This window comes from Eurosta solidaginis, chromosome 3 (genome assembly GCF_040869045.1).
Source record: "Eurosta solidaginis isolate ZX-2024a chromosome 3, ASM4086904v1, whole genome shotgun sequence".
Taxonomy (NCBI): domain Eukaryota; kingdom Metazoa; phylum Arthropoda; class Insecta; order Diptera; family Tephritidae; genus Eurosta; species Eurosta solidaginis.
Genome location: NC_090321.1, coordinates 248,161,854 through 248,185,805, shown reverse-complemented (window position 1 = coordinate 248,185,805; position 23,952 = coordinate 248,161,854). Strand labels below are relative to the sequence as shown.

General features: G+C 38.8%; 2 protein-coding genes across 5 annotated transcripts in view; one reads left to right on the top strand and one right to left on the bottom strand.

Moving 5' to 3' along the window:
• Window positions 1-2,186: 2,186 nt before the first annotated feature.
• LOC137245339 (probable cytochrome P450 4p3) lies at window positions 2,187-7,995 on the bottom strand. Of its 4 annotated transcripts, XM_067775843.1 has the most exons (9): window positions 7,645-7,995; window positions 5,377-5,577; window positions 5,237-5,318; window positions 4,924-5,024; window positions 3,289-3,378; window positions 3,114-3,237; window positions 2,833-3,050; window positions 2,462-2,776; window positions 2,187-2,400 (listed from the first exon to the last, which is right to left on the bottom strand). In XM_067775843.1, the coding sequence occupies exons 1-9, from the start codon at window positions 7,841-7,843 to the stop codon at window positions 2,237-2,239; spliced, it is 1,494 nt and encodes a 497-aa protein (XP_067631944.1). In that variant the 5' UTR covers window positions 7,844-7,995; the 3' UTR covers window positions 2,187-2,236. The 4 variants fall into 4 exon arrangements, with proteins under 4 accessions (XP_067631944.1, XP_067631943.1, XP_067631942.1 ...); XM_067775842.1 differs by having other exon boundaries at window positions 3,114-3,378; window positions 5,377-5,574; XM_067775841.1 differs by having other exon boundaries at window positions 3,114-3,378; window positions 7,645-7,994.
• A 4,994-nt stretch (window positions 7,996-12,989) lies between these two features.
• Window positions 12,990-23,952, top strand: part of fdl (fused lobes) — a 134,013-nt gene continuing 123,050 nt past the window's right edge. Inside the window, exon 1 of the mRNA XM_067775836.1 lies at window positions 12,990-13,552. The gene's annotated coding sequence lies outside the window, so the exon portion shown is untranslated. The remainder of the gene's footprint in view (window positions 13,553-23,952) is intronic.

Below are 23,952 nucleotides of genomic sequence, written 5' to 3'. Positions count from 1 at the left end.
AGGGTTGCATAAAACATAACCCCGACCCACAATATTGGAGAACGGCAAATATGAATGAGGAATTGTTCTCTTCAGCACAATATGCTGACTCCAAAGGTAAGTTAGTCCATATTGCATTGCATAGGGTAGTCTTGAACATAGACAAAGGCCTGGAATATGCTCTAGGTGCTTTTCTGAACATTGCCAGAGCTTTCAACTATGCCTCAAAACGAACAATTTTGGACAGTCTCAACTCGATTGAAGTTTATCCGGCCTTAACAAATTGGTCCGACTCCATGTTAAGCTGCATAATTATCACGTCGCAATGGGGTATATACGACATAAACAGAGGAACGCCGCAGGGTGCGGTTTTATTACCAATACTGTACGTCATCAACCAGTTGCATAGGCGGTTCGGCTAAGAGCCAGTCAAACTAGCGGCATATACAGCTGACGTTTCCGTCATCATAAACGGCAGATACCTAACAACAATCAGCTCTATGATGGATAGGGCGCTTCGGGATGTATATGCCTGGGCATCTGGAGTCTGGTTATCCGCCAACGTGGAAAAAAACGATCTGGTACTATTTAATAGGAAATATAAGGCCCCTAATTGGACCAAACTTAAGCTTGGTATGGAAACCCTAAAAGAAAAATTTTGCAAAAGAGTTATACTAAACAGTATGTTGTCGTGAATACTGCATGTGGAACGTATCACCCAAACTCTCTCATTGGGTATTTACAGCAATTCTCACACCCATGCTTTGCTACGGGGTTCTAATGTGGTGGATAGCTGCACAAAAATGTACGAATACCATAAAACTAGAGGGTGTATGCAGATTATCAATGATTACCATAACGGGAGGCCTAAAAACTACGCCGACAGCAACAGTGCATGTTATTCTACACATCCCGCATGCACACATAATGGTCTAAATATATCGCGCTCCCAACTGCAATAACGCTTAAGGCCTCTGGTCAGCTTGAGTGGAGGCCGTATGGCCATAGCAGTATAGCGCCATCTGATATCGGGCAAAAGGAATATACGGTCTCGTGCCTAGGCTTCGAAAAATATCTTGGTGCCCCAATTGAATCGGAGACAGAGTGCAGAAATCTAAGAACATACTATTCGCGGGTATACCGATGGCTCCGAGTTAACGGAAATGTTCGGTCTGCTGTTTACTGTGTCGATCCAGAAATAAATAGATCCTACAGACAGACTACTCTTTCAGGCGGAAATTATAACGGTGAAGAAAGCAGCAAAAATTCTGGAGGAAGCGTGCTTAAGCTGCAGTCGCGTTGATACATATATTGATAATCAAGCGACGATTAAGGCAATAATCTCATACAGTACTTCATCAAGAAGGATTCTGGAATGCAAAGAAGCATTGTAAAAGTTCGCTCAGGCCAGACCAAAGATAGATATATGGCAGCCAAATGGCCGATGAGCTGGCAAAGGAGGGTGCAGCACTCGCTGAATCGGCGATAGACGTCCCAATCCGTTTGGGAGAAATCAAAAGGAGACAGGAGTTGCATATGATCCATCAAACAGAAAAAGTGTGGACAAAAGCGCGAGGTTGCGATATTTCTAAGATCATGTGCAAAGCCTATGTTATTACACACAAAAAGTGGCTCATATCTCTGAGAAAAGAAGACTTAAGGCTCACGATGGGCATACTAACTGGACACTGCCTTCAGACGTCACATCCTTATAAGTTAGGCGTCGTTAGTAACAGCATGTGTAGGAAGTGCAAGCTGCACGAAGAAATGGTTGAGCACACTCTGTGATCGTGTCCTGCGCTCGCCAGGACAACGCTCCAGTTTTAGGGACGGCAGAGTTGTCAGATCTCAAGGTAGCAATTAAGCTAGGTCCTAGAAATGGTCTAGTATTTGCCAAGAGAACGGAGTTATTCTTTAACATAAGTCCTGCCACCCGATTGGTGTTCTTCCGTTTGGTCGTCAAACAAATTCTGGTAACACTATGGTCCCATCCAGTCTATGTGAGGTCCTCATTGAACGGCCAGTTCAACCTTACCTAACTTTTCTTTTCATTGTCGTTTCGAATAAAACAGTTTTAGGGTTATAAGGGTCCACAAATTGGCGATTTGGACGAAACCCACAAATTTCAGTTTAATCGGTTGAGCTCTTCTCGAGATTTACATTTCAGAAAAAAACGCATTTCAAAATTTCTAGAACAGCCATGGGTATAGACAGATGTAAATATCAGCTTTAGTTTTTATTCGTTTTTTCGAAACATTTAACAGGATCTTTTTTCCAATCTGATTTGCACTGCATTTGGTGTTCTTAAAATAATACCAGTTTCAAATCTCAAATCCTTTGGATCCATTAAAGACACAATCTTGAATTTCCTCAACATGAAAACTAATAAAGTTTTCATCTCCAGCAATGCAAATTTTTTACCTAAAAACGAAATAAAATTTAAGAAATTTACAAAAAAAAAAAGAATTCAACACAAACTCACCAATACAGTTTCGCTGACCTACGCTAAAGGGTATAAATGCATAAGGATGTCTGCCTACAGAATTTTCGGGAGTAAAACGGTCGGGTTTGAAGCTATCCGGATCTTCCCAATACTTCGGATTACGTTGAATATCAAAAATGTGTATGGAAATCTCTGTGTCCGCTGGCATAAACACATTATTCGAAAGGGCAGTGTCTCGCAACACCTTACGCATTATACCCGGGACAGATGGATAAAGACGTAATGTCTCTTTAATAAAACACTCCAAATATTTTAAATTACCAAGTTGATTTATATCTAGCTTCGTGAGGTCATCTGCAAATATATCACAGCTAACAATATTATACATTTTGGGATAACAAACTACAAACCCTCAACATGCTCGAGTATCTCCTCATAGCAAGTTTCTTGCATTTCGGGATACAACGATAAATTCATCAAAGAAAATATTAGCGCAATTGATGTAGTATCGAAACCTTCAAACATAAATGTATCCACTTCCTCACAAATGCCCTCATGATCAATTAGTCCATCACGCTCCGCTTGTAACAGAGTGTCCAACATGGCATATCGTTTCTTTTTTGAAAATCTACGATAGTCGAAAAGAAGCTAGCCTTAAAATGTTTAGCATAGATCATACCATCCTATTTACTCTTGTTCCATGATTTCTGTATTCTCATCTTGTTCCAACTCAGCAGCGAATAATTTTCGTCGCCTATGAATGATATTACTTGAGAATTCATGTACAGTTTTTAAGTGTTTTTCCATCTTCGGCGCTAAAAATATATTATAGATTATATCGATCATGTAGAAAGGATTGCTTATACGTGCTATAAATCCTTCTTCAATCATTTTGAAACTGGCGCGATATTGTTCATCATTCATTTGCTCATCTAATTTCACACCGAGAGAGGCCTCTGTAAGAGGATATACTGCATAATATATTCCAAGAATAAGTCTCTACATAAAGCCTTGTCATCGTATTCAATCCGTGAAAAAAGTAAGAGCCTGCCATTTATTCGAAGATTTAGTTTGATATACCAATATGCCAGAACTACACTATACCTTCTCCAGTTTAAGTTCAGAAATTTACAATTGAAGTTCAGAAAATTGCAATTGAAGTTCAGAAATTTATAATTCAGGTTCAGAATTTACAATTCAAGTTCAGAAAATTACACTTTAAGTTCAGAAAATTACAATTCATGATCAGAATTTCCAATTCAAGTTCAGAAAATTCCAATTAAAATTGAGAAATTCCAATTTAAATTCAGAAAAATACAATGCAAGTTCAGAAAATTCCAATTAAAATTGAGGAATTCCAATTTAAATTCAGAAAAATATAATTCAAGTCCAGAAAATTACAATTCAAGCTCAGAATTTTCATTTCAAGTTCAGAAAATTACAATTCAAGTTCAGAAACTTACAATTCCAGTCCATATAATTACATTTCAAGTTCAGAAAATTACAATTCAAATTCAGAATATTATAAGTAGGGTGTATTTTTCAAAAGTTATTCCAATTCATACTACGTAATGTAATATGTACTAACATGTTATTTGCGGAAGTGTTGATGCTTCGTTGACAATGGTGGCTTGGATATACTGTACCCTAAGTTTTCTCTGAGGCGTGTACATCCCGAGCTAAGAAATCAAACGGAGGATAACTCTTTGCAACAAGTCGCATGAGGACGCTCCGGCCATGAAAGAACTTGGAAAGAAAGTGGAAGAGGAGACCTCCACAGAGTTGCGAGAGGTGGGTGGGGGAAGACTTGATCTGTGCACACAGTACTTATACGTTACTTGCGGGATTGTGAACGCTCCGTTGATTTCGTCATGACTACTGTCATATTTAATGGGGATAAATGCTTGTGACCCTTAGAATATAGCTGACCTCTTATGAGAGAAGGAGAGACAAGAGAGGAAAGTGTTTTTTCTTAGCTATATCCTTCATGTGAGCAAAATTGATTTAAGTGAGTTAAGAAGTCCAATGCTTCCTTAACAGATAGTAGACCTTCATATCTTTGTATCAAATTATTAGCGCTAACATTTACCATCTTACATACTTAAATTTCCATTGCATGAAAGAAAAAATTCCTGACCAACTTTCTGAGCTTGAATTGTAATTTTTTGAACTTGGAATACAATTTTCTGAACTTGAATTGTAATTTTCTGAACTTGAAATGTAAATTTCTGAATTAAAAATGGAAATTTGTGAATTTAACAATGGAAATTCTGAACTTGAATTGTAATTTTCTGAACTTCAACTGGAAAAGGTGTAGTCACCGAATAGTTATTTGCATTCGGTTAAACTTAAGCAAGTGGGAAGAGATGTTGAATGCCCTTCAGTTTTAGAACCGACTGTACGTACGAACGTAAGGCTTTTAGGTACTAGCTCGACCATATAGGGAACGATTTAATATGGCCTAATTGGCTATTTTCTTGAACACCGACCTAATTACTTACCACACACGCTATTTAGTGTAAATTTAGGAATTATTTCATTCAACGTGACTGAGTTCATATCAATGTCTTCAAAGTGGTCCACGAATTTTTGACTTTCCTCTCTGAAAGAAAAGAGATCAATGCTTGTGAAGAATAAGACAGCAATACTATGTAGAACAAATATTCGAAGTATGGGACAATTATTTATAATGAATACAACCTCTGGTGTTCCGTTTCAAATGGTCTGATTAGAATCATAGTCGAGGTATAATCGGTATAGGTATGTATCACGTTGTTATAATCTTATCATTATTTCCCCTCTTAACTCACTTACTTAAAAACCTCTTCAAATTGTCCCAGTATATTGAAGTGGAAAGCGGGTGTCAGTAATTTTCTGCGTGTATGCCATTTTGTACCTAAAATAAGATAAATTCCATTATCTGTTTTTGTTTTGTTATCTTTATGAAGTATTACCCCCTGATGTCAACAAGCCCGTATGTAAAAATGGCTCAAGGAAATAATATGCGATACCCTTTGTAATTAGATTTTTATCGTTCAGCAATAATTCTGCATCTTCGGCGGTTATCACATTGTAAAAAGTCATAAATAGTCCATATTCAACGTAACTTTTTTGTAAATTGGCAGCAGAAATGCGACAACTATTAAATAGAACTACTGTAAAATAAAATTTTAAAAAAGTTTAGATTACAATATTGTAATGCAGCTTTTTTTTATTTATTCTGTCTGCCAAAGACGATATTCAAATCTTATTGAGAGGTGGTACCCTTAATTTGTGGTTTTTCTTTTTTAACTGACGCTCAGTGGGGAGAAATTTAATTTTTTTCATTCCTCTTTGCAGGTCATAATTTTTAAACGATTTAAAATTTTTTTGTTTTAACACAATTTTGCTTTTAAACTGGCAGACCCAGCAGACGTTGCTAAGCCCTAGCTTTGGGCTATCCGCATATCTTTTAAGCGGTTTTTACCTCTTACTCTCCCCTCCCCTCTCTGCCCCTTTTCCTTTTGTTTCTATTCACTCTTCCTTCTGCCTCTCTCTATTTCTGCGTCTATTTCTTCTTGTCCGTCTTTTCCCTCAATTTTTTTTCCGCTCCAACTATCAATATATCTTTATCTTCGTCTAACTCTATCTCTTTCTTCTTCCATCTTTTCTCTTCCCTGTAGTTATTCTTGTTCTTCTCCATCACTTTTTCCCAGTCCCAGTCCGAAAAAAGTATATAAATACTAATAAGTGCTATCTATATGCCCAATTTCAGGCAAATCGAACCGTGAACAGAATTTGTTCGAAATGATCGGTCCCTGGCCCGTTTCCCAAAAAAAAAAATATGGTTAATATACTAATCTAGGCAATTTTCAGGCAAATCGAACCGTGAATAGAATTTGTTCGAATAGATCGGTTCCTAGTCCACTTCCCCGAAAGAAACTTCATAGGAACGCTTTCCTATTTTCAAGTTGGACTAAACTGCACACGGTGTGCAAATTTGATTGCAATCGGTTAAATAGCTTAGGAGTCCATCGTGGACAAACAACGTGACTCGAAATTTATATATATTAAGATTTTTAAAGTGTACTGAAGTTTTCTTATATGGCGTAAAGTATTCTAACTTATTTGAAAAATTATACAATAATATTTACTTTTCGATTTGCTTTCGAGGGATCGAGATCGTTGTTGGTCAACGTGTGAAATCTTGGCGTATGACGCGGTAACAAGCCCGTGTGGTAAAATTGGTTGCGACAGTAAAATGGGAAGCATTGATGGGGCCGGGTGGCCGCCGTAGTGTGATGGTAGCATGCTCCATTCACTACGTCAAAGGTCCTATGCTCAAGTCCTGGACAAAGCAACATCAAAACTTAGGAAAAAGTTATTTCAATAATAAAAAAATATTCTAAGCGGTCCGCCCCTAGACAGTGGTTTGGCAAACCATGCCATAAAAAGCTTCTCGCGAAAATTAATCTGCCTTGCAGATGCCATTCGGACTCGGCATAAAACATGTCGGTTCCGTCAGGCCAAATTTAAGGAAAAACTAAAAAGCAGCCATGACATCGAAATCGTGTTTGGTGACTGAAACGCATGGTTGGACAAATTATGAGAATCAATGCAATCGATTATTGGTGCCGCTAAGGTCGTAACCGTATTGGGTTTTGGTTTACCGTCGTAACGATAAACAGCGGATTACGTTAGGGATACGGATACAGCGATACGGCATACGGCACCAATGACTTCGGCTTAAGGAGCGTATAGTCTATTGACCCCCTGTGGTCACTTAAAGTGGTCATAAGGCCAATTAAACTAATGGAAGTTGACCTTAAGGCACTCTACCAAAATTTGATAAAAACCGCGCATGCGGCGAATAAAGCACCTTGTTGCCCATACGCAAATTCGAGACCAAAGAAAACTTTACTACACTGTAAAAAATGTGTTGCAATATTCTAAACTTACTAGAATCTTTTGTTTTATTCGCACCACAGTTTGCTTTCAAGTATTTGAATGGATTTTGGTAATCCTATACGACAGCATGTCACTCTTAATACTTGTACACGTCCAAAAATATCAAGAGAGGTATCAAAAGACGCGTTTTGGATCCAGGATCGCAGACGCAAAATTTTTGACCTTTCGGATTCGCGATCCTGGATCCAAACCGCGTCTTTTGTTACCCTTTCTTGATATTTTTGGACATTTATTAAGAGTGTCATGCTGTCGTATAGAATTTCCTGGATTATTACCATTGTCAGCACCAAAACAATCGAAAACATTCGCGAATATTGTTTCGGGTTTCGCTTGCGGTACAACTTGCTCTAATGGTCTGCCGTCTACGGTCTTCAAACGTTTCGCAAAACATGCCATAACACAATAATCTCGATTGAGCTTGTAAAGCCAGACAACAACAAACGTCAGCCCTACGATGAATATGCTGAGTAACATTGAGCGTTTTTGACTATTAACTATTCCTTATGCTGTCATAAAATTGTTTTGCACTCAAAATTGTATTTAATAGCACTTTGTGTTTTATGTTAAGAATTTCGCGGTGAACAATACCAGATATCCAAGCTATAAAAACATGACTAAAACTTTAGTTTTACAAGTAGCGTGCAATTGCATTGCTTTTAAGATAAATAATTCGAAGCACGAGGATCGGTCAATAACTGTAGATACTGGAAAACGTATCACACGTCGTTAGGTAAAACTGAATTAATTTTTTTACTTTGATCTCGGAAAACACAGGCTTTCTAACTAAAAAATACTAAATACTTTTTCAAAACCTAGCTACCTGTAACCTCATATTCATTCAGATGTTTTGAATCGTCCTGTGTATATGGTTTTTTTTTTTTTTAATTTCAGTCTCAGCTCCACCTCTCGGCTGGAAATGTTTGTATCGACTGCAAAGAAACTTTCTCGTAAATAGCAGCTAAACATCTTCGTTATAGCATTTTCATAATTCCCCTTATGGGTTGATCGACACGCTCGGGTGCTATCAACTGACGATTTTATATGACAACGACGAACCATCTAGATCACCCAGCACTTCTTTCCTAAGAAAGGTGTAGTCGTTATATCCTCTCCTGATAAATATTTGTACGCATACATTCCCCGTAAAAAACGGAAGGATTAAGTGTAACTTATAGAAGCTGTTCTCGAGTTTCTTTCGTTATTTTATTTTGTCAAATTTCATTTCGACACAAACCGGTTTCGGCGTTTCAGTGTCGATTTTCGTATAGAACGGCACAGCGCCGAAACTTGTTTGTCTCGAAACCAAAATCGTTCCAATATACATCATTCATCCACCCTGTCGGAAAATCAACAAAACAAATGAGTCAGTTTATTTTATTGCCCTTACGCTTCCCAAATAACATCTTGTGCAAGGAGATCGCTTCAAACACATAACAAGTGTCTCATAGATAGATATTGCCTTTTCGCTCCCGAAGGCATAACATCTTGGCAACGCGGATTTTTTGCTCTTTAGAAGCTGCCATACATATATGCTGCCATATTAGGTGAAGCTTTGACACTCTTAAGCCCCCATTACTGATACTTAGCATTGACTTGACTTGACTTGGCGTAAACTTGGCAACTTAGCCACGATTATATTCCACTTGGCGCATAAAATCTGGCATCATAATCAGCGTTGAAATAAATTTTTAAATAAATGTCAATTTGTATGACAAAATGTCAAAATGAAATGGAAACAAACAAATGGCATCTCAAAATGTAAACGTCACTTAGAACTTACATAGAAAATCAAAATTCAACAGACTTCTAAGTCAAGTTAAGTTTTGAGTAATCAGTAACATGCAATGTTAATTTAACAGAACTGTAAGTGACAGTTCGCAAGCCAAGTCAAGTCTATGCTAAGTATCAGTAATGGAGCCTTTATTCCTTGCTCACATTCATAACTGTATTTACCTCAAGTAGTGAAGTTGGAGCTTTGGCTGAAGAAGCTATGCATTGTGCTTAACACATCTTTGAATCCCAGTGCACTTCATCCAAGCAACTTGCTGGTAGAAGTGGTTCAACTTATCCTCAGTCTCTTTTTGCAAAAATATAGTCCAAATTAAGAGGATTACGTCGTTGAAGTCTTCCAGAATAGCGCATGATTTGAAGCAATGTTAATGGCTTAGACAATTGTCTTCAAATGTACAACGGACATGGACTGGATACTGGAAATCAATTTACTACTTATTGCAGCAGCATCCATCTGGTCAAGTTACCACTGAGTATAATGCGTGTTGGAATCACTGTCAGTTAAGTCGGCACCATCTGTAATAACTTTTCTGCATTTAGTAATTCTTAGGTATTCGTTTTCTGTTCATATCTTCAATCCTAAACAAGCATGGGGTTATTTCGAATGAGTCCAATCATGTTGGCCTTAGGCTCGTAAATGCCTAATAATAATAATTATAATATAAAGGCGCGATATACGCCCGGGGAGAGTAGGACCGACCTCTTCAATTTGTTGTGTGTTGGCTCTTTTTCGCCAGACATTGTTGGACCCACATGTTTTATGCTGCAACGCAGATGAATTCATGCTGAGAAGTTTTCCTTGGCAGAAGGACAAACCAAGGGCTTTCCAAGTTTGTAAAACTTTTCGAAAGTAATTTTGATTTTCGTTGTTCAGTCCCATCATGTTGGTTGTTCAGACCTTTGGCTAGTTAGTCCCACAAATTAGACTAATGTAATACCGGTTGGCTAAATTTGTGGTCTACTCTCCGAAGTCCATAACTGGACGGTTTTATATGCAAAAATGGTCACGCCGGAGCGGCAATTTCTTACACTATTGAGCTTCATTTTATTTCCTGTATGAAGATATCACACCTGCTCTCGTACACAGTGAGAACTACTTTACGGGCATCATACATGCCGGAAAATCGAAGAAGATCTGTTGACCGTCCCTCTTATGTCGCATGTATGTATATTTATATATTAATAAAATAAGTTCCCGTATATCTTTCATTTAGTAATATGTATCACGGGGTGGGTTGAATATAAACTCACATGCTTATACGTTCGGAGTATTACAATGGGCGGATATTATACAAACGGGGGGAGGGGGGGGGGGACGGCTCGGGGTTAAAACACCCAGCTTTAAAAATATAGCTATGTGCTAAATAATATGTACGGTCATCAGCTCCGCACTAGGTTTGGCGGCATAAAATGAGTCATTTTATTAGAAAAGGATACCACGAGTAGGCTTAGTAAAATATTTGTAAGCATTCCCTCAAAATCAAGCGCTTATACTGGCAATGGAAGAGGAATAAAAAATTAATAAAAATCTCATAACGGATGAAAAACGTGACCTAGCCAACGTAGCATCTGTGTGCATTATCTTTATGTATATCTGCGTAAAGCTTGTTGTTGTTAGATAGAGATCCGGTGCATTTCGGTAACAAGCCCCACCATTTAGAGAAAACTTTAATTCTTTGTATTGCGCTAATCAACCCCTGAACCCGCGTAAGGTTTACGCAGCTTATCGCACCCATACATATGTACATTGGCATACATCCTTACATCTTCCGAAGACCTTCTCTCTCGAATACTCCAAGCGTAAATCTATCTTTCCTCGACATCATCGGTGACTTCGAAACGCACATCAGGATATGAATTATGGAAGTCTCATGGAGAAAGGTTTTTCACCTTCTAGCGAGAACTATAGCTTTCAATTGGTATCGAAAAATCTGGTTTTTGGCATGCCTAACAGGTCTGAATCTACCATGGTTAGGTACCAGCCGCTCGTCATCCTTGGCCCTCTGTTCATCGCACAATAACTCAGATTAAACCTTAAATGCTATTATAAAGGCTAAAAGGAATGCAATTCTTGTTTTCAAGATTACGCAAAGCACACTTTAAATTTAATCTCATCGACCTTATTTTATATATTCACTAGAAGACCCGGCAGACGTTGTCCTGCCCTAAATTTGGCCTATCTGCATACATTTTAATAAGCTTTTTCCGTATGACTCTCTTCAAACACCGGCGACCAACTAACACACATTTTAGCCTTTCTTTTTATATAATTCTATGGATCCCACCCCACGGTTCCGAAGAGGTCAAAATGAGCCTTGTGACAACCCTGCCAACCATGTATTAGCATAGACCGCTGTTCTATGTAGACATTTACCCTTCCCGGGGCAAGAGAGCATGAAAGCTGACAGGAGGTGCCCGGAGGATGACGGTTATGAACGGCACAAACTGGTTGTCATGGGAATGTCGTGTTTGTTGGTGTATGAACAGTGCTTCGCCCCATTCAATGGGCATGACCACTCACAAATTGTCATCAAAATCCTCTCACGGGAGTCCAAAGAAACTGGCTGTTTCAACAGGGGCGGACCATAGGGAGATGGGTGTTAGAGGCGTAGGTTCCACATCTCATGCAGGACATACATTACGTATGTCGGCGTCCATTCTAGACAAGAAAGAGTTTAACCTGTTACATTATCCAGAACGAAGTTGGGCTCGTGTTTCCCTTGATAGTGTGCATTCTTCTTCTGCAAGGGTGGGATATTGCATATTAATAAGGGGGTTCACCGGGCGTTCAAGGGCCTGCTTATGCTTGCCTGGATCAAACGGCAGTGTTGGCAGGTGCCGCATCTCGTCATAGTGCTTTAGGAGATGTTCCCTTAATCCCCTTAAAGGCGGTGCTAAATCAAGCAGTTGTTTGCTAGGATGTCCTGGTTTGTGACAATTAAGCAAGAACTGTTTGTTCAGTATTTCATTGTCATAAGGAGACATCCGGTGGCAGTTCTGATTGCAGCATTTTGGAAGGCCTTTAGCCTTTTCCAGTGTGTATTTCTAAGACTAGGCGTCCAGACTGGTGACGCGTAGGTCATGAGCGGCCGGACAATTGCTTTGTACCTGGTTAGCAACGTTTCTTTATCTTTTCCCAATGTGCTGCTGGCTAGGGACTTGAGGATTTTTTTGAGATTTTGTACTTTAGAAACAATCTCGGTGGGATGAACCTTGAAGGTTAGTGTATTATCGAACGTTACCCCTAAGATCTTTGGGTGACTGACAGTCTTTAGTGTGACACAATCGACGCGTACGTCCAATATTTGCGACATCTGGTCCTCCCACGTCGTAAACAGGATGGCCGTGGATTTTGTCGGTGATAACGCCAAGTTGCGCGAGGCGAAGAAACCAGAAGGATTGCGGAGATAGCTGTTTATTTTAGAAAGTAATTCATCAACTGAAGAGCCAGGCCCTGTACCCATATTCGTGCAGTCGTCAGCATAGGACATTATTGCGACTCCTTCTGGTGGGGAAGAGAGTTTTGAAATGTAAAACTTAAACAGAAGCGGGGATAGGACATCACCCTGTGGAACCCCCTGTTTAATTTTTCTAGTTTTAGAAATTTCGTTCCTAAATTCAACCGACGCCTGCCGACGCTCTTCATAGCATGTCACTGCCGTCATAAATAAATGTTCCCCATTTTGTGGTTAAAATAATTTTGCTTTCTAAAATGGTGGCAGCATCGTCTATAGCAAAACGATACTGTCAAATCGATTGAAAACAAAAACGGAAATAGCACACCAAAGCAAAATGTCAAAACCATCGCTTTCCTACAATGTCCGAGTGAAGTGCTTCGATTAGTGGCTGGAATTTATTTGTGGTGTCCAACAAAGTTTTGTAATTTTTTAAAACTAAACAAAATTAAGTGTTTAATCAATTATACCACAAATAATGAATAATCCTTAGATAAATAAGTAAAAGCAAAGTGGGGTTTTTCAGCCGCTCTGATCGTTTCGTGCTGAAGTGATTCTGGTATACCGAGAATCTGTAGGTTGCCCTTTGCCTGCCTTTGCCATTGTTTTATAGCTTTTTTTTTTTAACGTTTGATTAACAAAATGCTACACGCGCGCTGCAACTGAAGTGTCTAGCAATGTAATAACAGTGAAAATCTATGAAATCGAACAACTTATTGGGCTTTAGCCACATTTCGTGACCGGATTGATCCCACTCAATGACGAAAGATTGCATCTCGTGCAAATTAATGTAGCGTCTTTGTCTTTGCCTTAAGGCTCTACTTGTGTAAAAAGGCAAAAGAGGCGACAGCGGGCATCAGCCGTGAGAGTGCCTTCAACTGTGAAATTTTAGGATATGCAAATAGTTTTCTAATTGCCTCGAATTGACTCCACCAAGGTAAACATTTATTTTATATGCTTATGCATGTTTGTATACAGTATTTTGCGTTTTCCAAGCTTGAGCCATCGAACACTTTATATAAAATCTATTCTGCGTCGGCACTCGGGCATATTTACTTTTACAGCTGAATAGTAACGAATGAATAAAAATGTAATTACACTGCAAAAAAAGTCCTTTATGGCAATGTTAGCTATTCAAAGTACTTACAGATATTGTAAAACATTTTCTTTGAATTCAAAAACAATACAAGCTAATCTTATCTGAGTATTGGTATTAGCTCTAATGATTCCTTTTTGCGAGGATATTCAAAAGCAAACAATGTCAATATTAATTTGACGAGCTATTCGATATAGGCAAGATCAGTACACATTCTTCGAAATAGAAATCACTTGCTTTAAACAACCACAAGTCTTTACACCCCAAAATCTTGGGAGTGACGTTCGATCAGGATCTACATTTTGGTGAGCATGCAGCCGCAATTGTACCGAAAATCCAGAGCCGTAATAAAATCTTCAAATCTCTTGCTGGCAGTACTGGGGGAAAAGATAAAGAAACCCGCATTACCACTTACAAAGCAGTTGGCCAGCCGATTGCTTGCTACGCGTCCCCGATATTGTCGCCAAGCCTAAAGATTACCCACTGGAAGAAGCTACAGGTCAGGTTCAAAAATAAAACTGGGGGGGGGGGGGGGGGAATTTACTTTCAGAAGGCGTAATTAAAGATTCGGTATCGTACATGGGTTTCTTCTATGCAACCGCTATAAACAAATCCATGACTACTGGAATAGTGCCAGATATGTGGAAAATTTCGACAATAGTACCAATTAGGATAGTAAAATATTCAATAATGGCAGAAGAACTAAGGCCGATAAATACATTGCCGAACAGGGAAAAAATTCTGGAAATTGTAATAAAAAATCAACTGCTTAATTACTTAGAAAATAATAAAATCCTTATAAAGGAACAATCCGGTTTCCGAGAAAGGCACTCTTGCGAGACGGCGTTAAATTACGTCATATCTAGCTGGAAGGAAGAGCCGAGCCTAAAAAAACATATAGTAGCAGTTTTCATTGACCTGAAAAGAGCGTTCGAAATAATTGATAGGCATATAATGCTCGATAAACTACAAAAAATTGGTATTAGGGAAAATAAATTGCAGTGGTTTAGAAGATTCTTATCAGACCGGAAACAAAGAACAACCATCGAGTCAGTAGTCTCATCCGAGGCACAAGTGGACATAGGTTTACCACAAGGGTCGGTATTAGCACCAATCCTGTTCAACATTTACATAAACGATATATCATCAGCACTGAAATATAGTAAAGTCAGGTTGTTTGCAGATGATGCGCTACTTGAAGTAAAAGAAACGGACATTTCAATAGCAAGGAGCAAAATGCAAGAAGATTTAGACTCATTGTATAGATGGCTTTGCATTACTAAACTCAAGCTTAACGTTAACAAAACTAAGTTCATGGTTTTATCTAGGACGACTAATAGAGAATCACTTAATTTAGATCTAAAAATAATGAATACGAGCATTGATGATGTCAAAATATTTAAGTACTTAGGGATCCTGACAATAAACTGAGGTTTACGGATCATATTGATTATATTGTTGCCAAAATGGGCAAAAAAATTGGATTTTGGAAGAGATCGTGTAAACTTATTAGTAAGAAATATAAGTTGAAAGTTTATAGATCCATCATAGAACCGCACTTCTTATATTGCCCTACAATATTCTTTATTGCCAATGAAACACAAGTAGACAGGTTACAAATTATGCAAAACAAAGCATAAAGAGTATGCTTGATGCACTAAACTGGCTGAGCGTGAAACAGTTGATATTTTACCATAGTATGAAATTTGTATTTTATATCAAGTATGGTAAATTACCAGCCTACCTAAGTGCCAAAATACTGCCCTCAGAACCGCCACGGGTTGTCTCCTTATCTGCCCAGAACACCATTTACATAATGAGGCGAGAATACTCCCAATAAGGGAAAGAAATGAAATGCTAACCAAACAGTTTCTGTTGAATACCCAGAAACCTGGGCATCCCAACAGACATCTGATTGATGAGCCAACACCGCCCAGGGGCTTAAGGAGTAATCTCCGTAAGCACTATGAGGAAATACGGCACCTGAGAGCACAGCCGTATGAAGTCAAAAAACATAAGCAGGTTCTTGGTGAAAGCCATAAACAGGCGTCGGACCTCTATGTCAGGAATTGCCCGGTGAATCCAGTACTCATAGAACAATACCCTAAACTTGCAGAAGAGGAACGCACACTCCCTAGGGAAACGCGAGTCACTCTAGCCCAACTTCGATCGGGATGCAATGTGTTCCCACATGACACCAACCATCTCTTCAATTGTAATGTGAAACCAACGCCTCTAGCGCCTCTGTCATTATAGTCCACCCCTGTTGAAACAGCAAGTTTCCTCGGACTCCCGTTAGAGGACATTGATGACAATTTTGTGATCGGTCAGACCTATTGGATGGGGCGAAGCACTGCTACAACAACAACAACAAGTCTGAAGGCAGACAAAATACCAACTTACATAGTATGTGTCTTGTGAGAATGTGGTAAAACTGGAAGCCATCATAGAAACAACCCAAATACATATATCAGCCTTCTCTGTGTTCGATTCATAGAGAAACCATTTGAAATAGCTCAAAACACGAAAACCAAATTTGCTTCTAGCGACACACTCTACATTGGCAAAGTTGAGTTCGTTACATTGCTGTTGTTGAAGCCGTGCTCCGCCCCATCCCAAAGGTGCAATCACGCACAAAATTTCATCAATAACCTCTTACGGGAGTCCGAAGAAATGTGCACCTATGACAGGGCTTGGCCAGAGAGATATGGGAGTTAGAGGCATTGGTTTCACATTGCAATTGCAAAGATCGTTGGTGTCATGTGGGGACACGTTACAAGTGGGACGTACATTAGTTGTGTCCGGGTTTATTTCGGATAAGTAAGATTTTAACCTATTACATTATCTGGATCGAAGCCGAGGTAGAGTGACGCCTGTCTCCCTGGGGAGGTTGCTTTCTTCAACTGAATTTGAGCTCAGTTAGAGTGTATTTGAAATTCTGAGATAGATCGTTCTGCAACCGAAATCTGATATAGGGCGCTTTTGAAAGCATTTCTGAAATAGAGCGTTATTTAAAAATTTTCTGAGATAGGGTGTTTTGGAAACTAGTCGATATATATTTTTTTACACAACAGTAATTATTGAATGTTAAGTGTCTCAGCTTATCTATGAGTGTTGGATACATTAATAGAAAAAAAGAACTTACTACAGTGATTTTAGCTCATTAATAAATAAAAACTCAACACGATTAAAGTTTTGCTGCTGATATATTTTGTTTGGTGAAAAGTAGTGATGGTTAACAAATAGTGCTGATGAATCCTTGATATTAAGATTAGTCGATAAATTTTAGGAGTAGGGTTAGTAAAGTACAACCCTTCAAAAAACGCGAGTACCCCATAAATAATGTAAGGAATACTCCTTTGGGAGTATAGGAGTATTCCAAACCTAATCTGTATTCATACAAAAAATGTGCTCCAATTAACACTGCGATGTCCTAGGAGAGGAGGAGGTGATCCCACTCTCGCTTTGTTTGTGAGTATTCTATAGAGTACATACGTGAGAGTACTTTCACTGTAGTACTCCATGGAGCACCCACAGAGGATCATATGCCAAAGTACTAAAGAGGAATTGTGTCGGAAAGAATTATCGGAGTGAATTAAATTTAAAATGAAAGTAAATGAGGAGGGGCAATACAACTTTTATATTTTTACTACGAATATTCTTATGTTATTTAGCATTTGCGTGAATAAAGAAACTAATATTTCCCTATACTATAGTATGTATACCTAAAGCCAGTGCGTGGTTGCATTTTATCAGAGTTGCCATAGTAAAATTTTATTATCAGTTATTTGTATGCAATATTTTACTTTTGGCAACTCGGTTCGATCGTCATCGTGTCGTGATCACGGTCGTTAAAAAACGAGCAATGATCGGCTGATGGTGGTCCGCAAACGCATTGCAAAGGAGTATTGTTAGAGTACTCCAACATGAACGAACACGTAATCCAACAATTTTTGCAGGGAAGGTGAGATAAGTAAGCAATGTGGATAAAAAAAAGTAAGTAAGTTAAAAACCAAACAATGAGAGCCAGGGCGAAATATTGGATACAATTGTCCTACCCGTGACGACGGAGCATCATTGTTGTTGTAGTAACGATAAAGCCACTCCCCGAAGGTTTTGGCGAGTGTTATCGACGTTGAAAGTCCTTTGCCGGATATAGATGCGGTGCGCCATTGCGGTACTAGCCCGATAATCTCAATTAATATCAGCACATCAACCTTCCGGCGTCTTCCGGTAACAAGCGCCATTGCGGTACTAGCCCGATCATCTCGATTAATATCAGCACATCAACCTTCTAGGCCATCCCGAATCAAGTAGAATATATCTAAGTTACTGAGGCCCGTTTCTGTATATAGTATGGGTTTAAACAACAGTTAAAGTTGAGATCAGTTTATTTATGCAACTTTGGTCCATAACGTAACATTGTACTGCCCCAGCGTGTTAGGGGGTCAGAATATACCCGTGGTAGGTATGCCTGTCGTAAGAGGCGACTAAAATACAAGATTCAAGGGGCTTTGCAGCGCAACCCTTTCAGGTTGCCAGCGCAATATATAGCTTCTCCAAACCCAATTGTCAACCTCACCTATCCGCGGCCAATCCTGTTTCACTAACAGACGAGGCTCTGCGGTGGGGAGGGAGGGATGTCCTGAAGGTTTAATAAATTCCAGTCAACTTCAACTAAAGTTTTACTCTGAAAAAAAAAAAAAACCAATTGATACCAGACCAAGCATTGTTGTGTTTATTTAAAATTAAAAAAATTCCGTAGAATTTAATTGACTATTGTAAATTTATATATATCTCGCGAAATATATGATTTTAAAGTGACTTATCCATAATATCCATGGAGAATATCACTGCAAAATCTTTAGGCTTCTTCTTGTTGTAGCTATAAAACACTCCCCAAGGTTTTAGGGAGTATTATCGATGAAGAAATTTCCTCCTCCAACCCTCACTTCCTATATCTGCTATCACTGACCAAGCCTAATTTATTTTATTTATTTACAGTCTATGGTGTTTCAGGCTTTACAGACTATTTAACAGATTTTAGCTTTGCTAATGATAAACTAAGATAATTACAAACCACTTGTACTACAATAAAATTACAGATTACACAGAGCAAATATCACTGAGTGTTGATTTAAAAGTCTGCTTTGGCAAAGAAAAATCGATGGTTAAAGAATTTGAGAATAGATTAAACTCGGTCATGGCTCTAAACAAAGGTGCATTAGAGGCATAGAGGGTCCTGGCATTGTCCGTATAAAAAGTAACTCTGTTACGAAGCGGCCTGCTCGGGATACAAAAACGTATACTCGCGAGGAGGCAAGGTGCAACCACTGCTCCGCGAAAAATAGCCGTGTTTTTTTTACACGCGTATACGTTTCGTTTGCGCGTGAAAAAAACGCCTATCCTCGCTTAGATAATGCTTAGGGACCCATCTAGCGGCTGTGGTTAAACAACTAGCTACAGCAACAGGGTGTAGCGAAAAGCGGAGACACAACCCTTTGTTGTATTTCTGTGTATAACATATAGGTCAATCAGTTGTGATAAATAGTGGACGCGCATAGAATACACAGAATTAGAGCAGAGGGTGAAACATAGACACATATTTCAGTTACATCTGAGTATAATGCGCATTGAAATTTAGTAGTACTAATTTTATACGTAGCAATTTCAGAGGTGTATTTAAAGTTTGTCGCTTAGCATTCCATATAAAGTTTAAGCGTAAACGTATATAGATGGGAAAAAAAACACAGCTAATGTCATAGACAAAAGTAAGAGAGATAATGGTTCTTCTACATTGAAGAGACTGTAGGCTAATAAGTGCACACCTGTCTTCATACGAGGGAATCGGATCAGAGAAATTGCACAATCGCAATGCGAAACGAACAAAAGTTTTTTGTACACGTTCCAGCCTCTTAGTATGGCACTCGTGATATGGCCTCCAAATAAAGCAAGGATATTCAAGCTTAGAGCGAACAAGCGCAATGAAGAATAATTTTAAAGTATAGGGATCTGTAAAATAAGAGCTAAAGCACCGAATAAAGGCGAGCACTGAATATGCCCTAGCAATGGTAGTATTTAAGTGAGTAGTGAAAGAAAATTTCGAGTCGAATACTACCCCTAAGTCTTTTATCTCACTAAGGGTTGAGAGGCGGGTGCCTCTAATAAAATAAGAGGTGGGGAGACTATCGCGGACTTTGGAGAAGGTAACATGAAAGTATTTCCCAACATTTAGTGGCAGATTTTTGGTATTACACCACACACCGACATTGTCGAGATCAGATTGAATCATTTCCGCGTCAGTGACATTCGAGATGGTTCCAAAAACCTTTAAATCATCAGCGTACAAAAGAAAGTTAGAGCGCTGAAAGCAGGCCGAAATATCATTTATAAAGATTAAAAAAGCAGTGGCCCCAAAATACTACCTTGCGGCACGCCGGAGGTGGCAATAAAAGTGTTAGAGTGAGTATTGTCAATTAAGACAACACAACTACGCTGTTGAAGATATGACCTTATCCAGGAAAGAAATGTTGAGTGGAAACCCAAAGAAAGCAATTTAGAAATTAGGATCGAGTGACTAACTTTATCAAACGCTTTTGAGAATTCAGTGTATACAGCATCGACTTGTAAACGATTATTAAACGCGGATAGGCAATAGTCAGAAAAAATTGCTAAATTTGTCACAGTGGATCTACCGGACATGAAACCATGCTGATTGTTACTGATTAAAGGCAAAATACATTTTTTGTTTCACAATATACTCAAAAAGTTTAGAAATAGTCGACAACTTTGCTAAGGGTCTATAATTGTCGACGTTATTTTTATTACCGCTCTTGAAAACTGGGCTAATGAAAGTTATCTTCCATGCATCGATAAATTCACCACACTCGAGAGATTTGTTAAAAATAAGAAGGAGTGGGATCGCCAATGCCAAACAATTTTTAAAAAGATAAGACGATAGGCCGCCAATATCGGTAAAGGTGCATGATTTTATGTTTTGGATTCCTTCCACAACATCTTTAAGGGATAAGGTCAAAGCACCAAAGTTGATAGAAGAGTCAGCCCAAAAGGGGACCTCCTGCAAAAAGATTAGGCGCTTCAGCTGGTGAAGAGGTATGTTCAGTATTATAAAAAACTGATGCTGGAATACTAGAGCATAGCTTTTTGGATTATACGTAATTCCAAAACGTCTTACCAAGTTCAAAGTTACGAACAAAATTCCTGTGGAGTCTTTTGCCCAATACTTTAAATTTTTTAGAATAATGAAGGAATTTAGATCTATAGACCAAGGACTTAGTGAGTTTGAATTTTTTGAAGAATCTATTTCTCAAATTCTTTAGCCGCTTCAGCTTTCTGGTATACCACGGAATCTTGTAACAACGCGCTTTTTTCCGAGGTATATTCTCAATACAAATTTGGTTAACAACAGTTTTAAAAATGTTGAAACAACTAGAAAGATCCTTTCCCAGAAAAGAGACTCCCAGTCAATAGACGAAACTTCCAGAAAAATCATACCAAAATTTCCGTGTCTAAATGAAAAGCTATGGGCATCGTCATATGGACGGATACCACAAAAGGTATAGAATTCCATGGCCAGGGTTAGTGGGATGTGATGCAAACTTGCTCAAGACAACGGGTCAAGACATTCACTAAGAGTACAGTTGACATTATCATTAACGAAGACAAGGTCCAGAGTTCTCGATAACTGATTTGTGAGGCTGTTTTTCTGGGAAAGATTGACACTTAAGAAATTATCAATGATAGGACCACTCAATATTGGGTAGATTGAAGTCACCAAGTATACAAAAGTTACTACCATCATGATTACGAACAAGGTCTATAACGTTGTTAACATGTGATTTGTAGAGAGATTCTATACTAGAAGTTGGAATGTATGAAACGCAAACATTTCGGAACAGCCACGAACTGAGACAGAAAGTTGATCCAAAAGTGAATCCACCTCGGATAACTCAACAAGCGATGATTGGAGATGACGGCGAATGGCAATTAAAACCCCTTCACGCCTGGAGAGTCCAGTTTTTGAAAAATCACGATCCTTATGATAAACGTGTACAAATTTAAGCCGAGGTACTCGCCATCCAGAAATTCAGGATTGAGCCAGGTCTCGGTTAGAACAAAAATATCGTAGTCGGCATGCGAAGTTATATTGAAGAATGAGTTGGTTTTAGTGCGCATACCGGAGATATTTTGGTAGTAGTTTATTAGATATGTCTGGCTACCGTCCAGGGAAGCAGTACCAATTCCAAAACATTCAGTAGGCGGTACAAAGGAATTTGGAATGTATAAACTTTCAGAAGTTATATTATTATTGTAAGCATTAGATGTCATGCATGAATCGAAAGGGCCGAACATTAACACCGGAAGGCCATACATTAGGGTCTAGAAGGGATTCATAATAGGCAGTAGCAACACCAAGCTTAAAGTTTACGCTCTGTAGACTATCCAGCTGGATACCATTTTTGACGAGCTTTCCGCATGAAAGATGTTTAGGATCAATGCCTGCGTACTTGGAAACAAAATTGATAACACTGCCCTCAGATACAGTAGGCTTGAACGATGAGATGTGAAGCCACTTCGTATTAACTACGGTTTCTAGCTCAGTGCTCCAATTACAGCCGTAAACAATGGTGCGCTATTGTTATGATGCACAGATGTGAAAATACTGTTACTATTGACATTTATAGGGTCAGCAGCGTCAGTGGACATGAAATTAGAAACAGCAGAGTTTGCAGCAGCAGTAGAAGACTCAACAGTATCAGCAGCAGCAATCTCGGAAACAATTGCAGTAGGAATAGTGGTAGCGGTATTACCAGCAGAAGCAGCATCAGCAGTATCCATTGTGTGGGTGCAAGAGAGCGCATTGCCATTGTTATTAGTAGCAGGTTGAAGAGCAGTATGGGTAACGGTGAGCGAAGCTGCAGCAGCAGTGTTGGAATTATGGTTATCAGCCACAGACATGGGCGAAAAAGTAAAAAGATCAGAATTCGGAGGCAAACAGCAGTCAGCAGCATTTTGGTGGTAGTTTGCATTTAAGGCACCAGCATTAACAAAAGCTGACATAAGTGAACTGAGATCAGTCGCTGATACACCGGTTTTGTCATTGTAGTTACGAGTTTTCTTACTTTTCTTGCTCTTTTTCTCCTTTGCACTAACACTAGCACTAACTGGAGCATTTCCTTTGTTGTTATCATTGCTTATATCAAATGGCACAAGTTCAGTAGCACCCGCACTGTTATTGTTATTGGACGATTGTAAAGCATTTAGCTGGTCACCCAAATCTGCAATCTGCTTCGATAAAGCATCAAATTTATTGTCGAAAGCTTTTGTAACTAAATCAAAACCGAATTTGTGATTCAGAAGCATTGATTCCAAAGCTGTAGCAAGCATTGTAGGCATGCCAACACACTGCTCACATAGATACAATAAATGGCGATTAGCTTTAAGCATATGTATTTACCTCGTATGTAGCAATGTTTACACAACACGACATGACGATGATAACGATTTAAGCATTTTATTGCATTTACCACAAAAATCATCCATTGCAGCAACACTCAGCAACGATAAAAATATGATAATATGAAAAAATAAGAAAAAGCAAAAACCTCGGAGCGAGACAAAAACACGTACAACTTCTGGTCACCTTAATATTTTCAGCTGGTTGGCAGCGCTATTATTGTCTTTTGCTTATTGCAGTTTCGTGCTATTACACACTTACGTATTATATATGTCGCACAAATATTAGAATTTATGAAAATTTTTACAACAAGTCCCCCAAACTTCCAGCAAATTTCATTCACATTGGGTTACAGGGCACTAAATGTCTGCATTGCATTGATTTTTTTTATTTATAGATGAAAACTTGTTCTGAGTTTAAATATAATTTAAAGGCATGAGACGCCAGAAGGCAGTGTCCAGTCAGAATACTCGTCATGAGTTTACAGTCCTCTCTTTTTAATGATAGAAGCAACTTTGTTAGTCTAAGGTTGTAAGACCTACACATAATCTTCGACATTTTACAGCCCTGCGCTTGAACCCACGCCTTTCCCGCTTAGTCGATCATGTGCACCTCTCACCTTCGCTTATGTCGCCCAGTCTAATTGAGACGTCTACGGAGCAAGCTTCAAGGGATGCCCCTTTTTAGCTAGTTCATTCGCTTTTTCATTCCCATCTATTCCCATATGCCCTGGGACCCAATATAGATGTATGCTTATCCTTGT